Source organism: Gavialis gangeticus, unplaced genomic scaffold (assembly GCF_001723915.1).
Source record: "Gavialis gangeticus isolate Ggan-Ray unplaced genomic scaffold, GavGan_comp1, whole genome shotgun sequence".
NCBI classification, from domain to species: Eukaryota; Metazoa; Chordata; order Crocodylia; family Gavialidae; genus Gavialis; species Gavialis gangeticus.
Window position 1 is genome coordinate 159,773,668 of NW_017729022.1, and position 6,000 is coordinate 159,779,667.

The window sequence follows — 6,000 nt, forward strand, 5'->3', positions numbered from 1 at the left end:
TAGAATATACTTTGGAACTCATTTTTTTGCTGTATAATGAGCATTGGGAAAAACTGTCAAGAATTTAAAATGCAGAATTGCATAAACATGACTCACTGGGGTGTGAGGGTTTGTTTTGGCCCTCTAGCAGGGAGTACATTTGCTAACACCTCTGTATATTGAGTTATAAGGCAGTGCATTCTTCTTAGATAAGTTTCATCCCAACTTGAAGCTTTGCTATGGTTACTTGCATTTAGTTTGAAGTGCTGTTTCCATTAAGTACAAGTAGGATAAGAAGTTCCTTCCAAATGCAGTCTCTAGATAACTGTGTACTATAAATTGGGCTTCCACGCTGCATTTGCATGTTGCATGTTAAGCAATAAATTCATTGTTTTTAAAACAATTTCCAACCTAGAAATTGCACAACTTGGGTCCCAGGCTCAATTTTAGCCTCCCATGTGTACCAGCAGTTGTTCAAAATTCCATAGGTATGTTGAACGCTGAAGAAGCAGTTATTTCAGGTAACTCTTGTTCCACCCTGACACCTGAAATAATAATGAGGCCAGACTCTGAAAGCAGCCAGCTTCAAACCATTTTGAAGAAAAGGGGAGCATAATGGAGGGCTAATCTGGGGGAGGAGGGCAGGGAGAGGAGGGTGTAGTTGCACTCCCCCCTGTTTCACCCAAACTTTAAAACCAAGTGCCTGGGAGGGGCAGCAGCTTTTCTACTCGAGCAATGCTAAAGAAGTTCCGTTGGCTTCATGGCTCATTATAATGTACTTGATTCCTGCTAATCTCTCTCTATGCCAAAGATATTAACAACTCTCTCTCCTTTTTAATGGTCTTGATGTTCCCTTAATCAAGTTATCCTTTTTTCTGCAGTTTTGCTGTCTTTTTGCCATTCCTGGTAATATCTCTCTGGTCTGCAGACTGTTTGCAGTTCTAGCTAAAAACCTTAACTCAGATGTGGTAATATTGACTCAGATATACATTTACCCAGGTGTAGAAATGAGTAACAGTGAAGTGTTGAATGCACTGTCAAGATGCTCAAGGAGGCTGGATTTTGTATTACAGATATGAATAAGAGATATATATTTAAGTATAATGGACTACAGGACTAATAAAAAAGGGTATATTTTGACTATTTTTGCCTAGTTTCTTGTGGTTTTTAAACTTAATGTATATTCTAGCAAAATAGTGTGCATTCCAATAAAGTTGTATTTTGTTTTTCTTTGATCTTAAACTGAATAATATAGTTCTGGGCCTCTAGCATATTAGTAAATCTAATTTCTCTTTAATTGGAGAAAAATGTGTTTCATTGGTGCCTCTCACCACCTTTACCCCCTTTCTTAAAATCCTAGATCCATCCGTAAGCATAATTTAGGGGCATTGTGACAGAAATTTAAAGGGTTATATTGGGGGTTCTAAATTCTCTTCTTAGCCTTCTAGCAAATAGTTTAGTCAGTAGCCAAAATTAAGTTCAGGATCCTGTTTTCATAGGTGTAACTACATGTACAGAGCCCTTTGGAAGCCCCCAGGGAGATGATAGTAACCTATGGGGGCCAGAAAGGAAACACAGTGGGGGTGGCGGTGGGGAAGTTATCTGGCAGCACCTATTAGGGAGAGGACATGATGGTGGCTGAGAGTACGCATCCTTCCAAAACTGCCGTGCGTCCTCCCCCAGCAGGGATCATACTTGAAAACACTCGGAGATGACTGCCTACCTGCATTTGAGTCACCACTTTCTCTGTCCTGCCCAGAGCACAGAGGCATGTTACACTTGTGTGTGCCTGGTTCAATCTGCCATGTTACACACAATTCCTGAAAGTGTGTGTGTTCATATTGTGCTTTGCTCATGTCTTGTACTATATGCTTATCAGTTTTCAATGGGGAAAATAACCTTTATAAGGGGTGGGGGGAATATGTATATGTATAATTTCTCAGATTCTCAAGAGCATTTTGCCATCTATGTGAAAACACCAGTACCCCTAAATTTAGTGGGCTCCAGGATGTCAACAAACTGCTTTGGTTTATCTTACCAATTAAAATAAATAAAGACCATAAATGCTCTCCCTATCATTCTCCATGACAAGTTAACGATGGAAGCACTATTAATAATTACTTTAACTCCAGAATGTTTTTCTTTGTTACCTCTAATATAAACCTGAGCTAAAGGGGCCAAATTTCTCATGTGGTGCTTAAGAGCATTTGCTGTATAACTCTTGTTGTTACTGCAAGTTACCTGCTTATTGTCCTATGCACTACACTAACAATTCCCACAGTAATTTCGTTCTGTAAAAGTCATAGAAATGTTTCATTTTTTTTTTTGCTTACAGGGCTGTGACTCCCAAATGAGCATGTCAGAAATGTCCTGTAGTGAAAGTACCTCCTCTTGTCAGTCTCTGGTACATGGCTCAGCTCCAGAAATCCTCATCGGCTTGCTTTATAATGCCACAACTGGAAGACTATCAGCAGAAGTGATAAAAGGCAGCCACTTCAAAAACTTAGCAGCAAACAGACCACCCAGTGAGTGAAAATCTTTTTTTTTTCCCCCTCATCCTAATACTTCAACACTTGTGACACTCTCAGTGGTGGGGACTTCAATCCTATCATTTAGTCTTACCCAATCAAAATGAAATAGAGCTATCATCAACTAATCTGTTTCATGTTTTATATTTCTAGTCAGCTGGGAAATAGTGCAAATCTAAAACTGAAAATATTAATTGTAAGTTGACAAGACTATTTTAATTTTTTACGATGACTGCCTAATAAATTATTTTTATCATCATGATTAATTGCTAAATTATTAATGCCTTGCATCATGGGCCAAAAATAAAAGTTCCAGTGTTTAAAGAGAAAGTGTGTGCCAACCTAATATTAATGTAAACTTGGTGAAGTTACTGCAGTTACTAGGAGACTGAATTGTGTATGTATGTGTAAATAATGTTTTTAAAAAGCATTATTTAAATTTTAAAATGCTGATGAGGATCAGATAAGACCAAAGTCTAACTTTTGGTATGGGATGTTGTACACTTCACTTCCTACACTGGGAAATTAATCACCAAATGGATTTGGGCAAACTTTTGGATTCAATCTGAGTCCATAAAAAGCACTCAGTCACATTTAGTTTGAGAAAAATTAATGCCTAAAAATATTTGCAAGCTTTAGAAATGTATATTTTTGGTCTAGTTTGTTTGAAAGCTTTATCTGAAAGCTCAGATTTTGGACAGATTTTCTGTCCAAGAGTCCCTCATTTTCCTATTGCTGCATCACTGGCTTAGCTAACAAGTTCCCAATGTGTAAAAGCAGCTTTCTCACTTTACCCTCTCGCCCCAGAGGGTTGTTCTCTCCTCTGACATCTGAGTTAAAAGTGTATGCCTAGGACTTGAGAATCTTTTCTCCCTCCCCTAGCCCACTACTTACCCCATTCATTACCTTGGCTCACCATTCTGCACAGCTTTTTCTTTCTGCAGAGATGGAGCTGAATTTAGTTGACGTGACTAGAGAAGGGTGATGATGAGGAGTCTTAGCCTGTTGCCAAATAGCTGTTCTTGACATACCTGTTTGGAGTCAACATATAGTAGAGTTTATTAGGAATCAGAGAGTAAGAGGTAGGGAAGCATGATGCAAAGACAGGAAAGGAGGAAAAAGAATTGAAGAGGCAGAGGTGGAGGATCTCAGAGAAAAGAGAAGGATGAATGGGAGAGGGAAAACTAAAGCTTGAATTAAGGAAGGAGGATGTCTAAATCAAGAAAAGGGGAGCAGTGCCCCTAGGCTCACCCGGAGAAGAACATATGTAGGAGGGACCCTGAAGTTTCCAGAGGCATAGAATAAGCTACATTTCACTGTAAAACACTGGTATGTAAATAGCATACACTTCGTTTACTTAAATCCAAGATGACTTCAAATGTAAAACATTTGTGATACCACCCCCTCCCCCACGATTAGACTTTTATTTTTCTTATATTTTTCCATGTATAAGATATAATTAGTGGAAGATCATCTTAAATTTGTCCCCTCCATTGCTGTGGCAGGGAAAGCAGTGGCTGGGGGGGAGGGGCCAAACCCATGCTTTTGCTCCCCTGCCCCTTGTCTCCCCCGTGCCTAAGCCCCACCATATACTCCCCCACCCTTGCCCTTCATGCTCGTATCTTCCCCCTCGCTCCCTGCCTCCACTGGTTCCCCTGCAGCCTGCTGCCTCACCCTTTGCCACCCATGTCTATACCTGACCCCTGCTGCCTGCCCCCCCACTCCCTGCCCACCCCACCTCACCTTCTGCTGCAGCTCTGCTCAGCTTCAGAGCATTCAAATAGCAGCAGTGAGTTCCTGGCCCAGAGCCAGCCAAGCCACAGAGAAACGGTGAAAGTTCCCAGCTAGGCCAGGTCAGGGATGGAGGGACCCAGAATGGAGCAGAAGGTAAGGTGGGAAGGAGGCAGCTGGAGGGGTTGGGGCATGCTGCAGGGAGGCAGAAGAGACCAGAGGGTGAGGGGGAAAAGGGAAGCTTTGGGGGAAAAGGGTGGAGGGACAGGCTGCAAGTTGCCCTCTCACCCACCCCCAAACTCTCCCTCTGGCCGTGTGGCCCCTCTGCTGCCAAATAAGCCATTCCAGCAAGGGGTAGGTAGTGGCACAGCTTTGGCTTCAGCCTGCAGCCCAGGGCCAAAGCCAGGAGCTGAGCTGCCATCTGCCCCAGGCTGGTACTTAAATCAAAGGTGAGGCTTTTTTTTCCCCCTGTGCTAACGGGGGGGGGGGGGAAACCTCATTTTGGTTTTGGGAAAATGCATTAAATTAGAAGATAGGATTTTTCAGTGCGCCGTTTAAAGCAAGTCAGGTAGCGCTATAATAATACCACCTTCTGTTTTTCCCTAGTGGTTGGGAAATGTCTTTTTTATAATACTTTAATTTATACAATGATGATAACCTAGTATTTCAGGTGTGTGTGTATAGATATTATCTCCATATATGCAGAGATATATGTATATTCATAGATCTAGCTTTAGCTGTATATCTATATGACATCAACGTTTTGTTGTTTCCATAAAACTGAGGCTTGAGCTCACTTCTAGTTTTGATAAGACCATGCAAAAAAACCCCTTGTGATCTTGTAAAGTCAAAGCTTCTCTGATAAGTTACAATAAGATTCAGTTATGGAAAGCAGCATTTGGGTCACACATGGCTCTTCGTATTTCAAGGATTGTAAGCCTAATTTTTATGAATTTCATTCCAACCAAATTTGGATACGTTCTCATGTTTCTACTACTAGCTTGTGTAGCCTACTCTGCTACTGTGTGTAAGAGCTGTAGTGTATTCCATCAATCTTATAGGCCAGCTAGTGCAAACAATTAAAGCTGAGTTCAGAATGTGGTGTTTTGCAGTACTTTGGGGTAGTCTTCACTGTAGTCTGATGGGGAAGATTGTAATGAACCTGATGAGATTTTATGCATGTCTAAAATTCCATATCTAAAATATTATGAGTACACAAAAGGTGATATATTAAATAACTCTGTGAATTGATTTTAATTGGTCAGTTGAATAGGTGAGTTTTTAAAATTTCAATATTGGAAACCTCAGTTGAATCTTAGGTCTGAGCAACTTTCAGTTTTAGAGACGTGTAGGTGAGATTCACTGAAGTTCGTGGCTACTTTAAGCAAGCAGTAAGGCATTGATTTAAACAACATAACATTCATTCACATAATGCCTGGCCAAGAATAGTATGCATCTGTAGGGTTAACTTTTCAGTTTGGTAGTCTTTCATTTTATTGTTTGTATATATTGAGCATAACATCATGTAGTTTTCCTTAATATGCTGGAGTTTGCATGAAAAAGCATAAGGTTTGGTTAAAAAGTCAGTGATTTCAACCTAGTCTTTTATAACCTTATCACTTGCATGATTCTTTCTATGTTCAATGTGCTTTAAACCCAACAGCTGTTAATACTAAGATAGCCCATTATTTAAGCAGTGTAATTTTTTTGGTAAAGATTACACAGTGACCGTACAAATTTCTCATTTCATTAAATTTTACCC

The 6,000-nt window shown here is 40.3% G+C and overlaps 1 protein-coding gene across 3 annotated transcripts in view; it reads left to right on the forward strand.

Moving 5' to 3' along the window:
* Nucleotides 1-6,000, forward strand: part of SYT14 (synaptotagmin 14) — a 195,061-nt gene that overhangs the window by 181,432 nt on the left and 7,629 nt on the right. For all 3 annotated transcript variants that reach the window (XM_019516407.1, XM_019516406.1, XM_019516405.1), the window contains one exon: nucleotides 2,315-2,504. In XM_019516407.1, coding sequence (XP_019371952.1) covers nucleotides 2,315-2,504 — 190 coding nt within the window. The remainder of the gene's footprint in view (nucleotides 1-2,314; nucleotides 2,505-6,000) is intronic.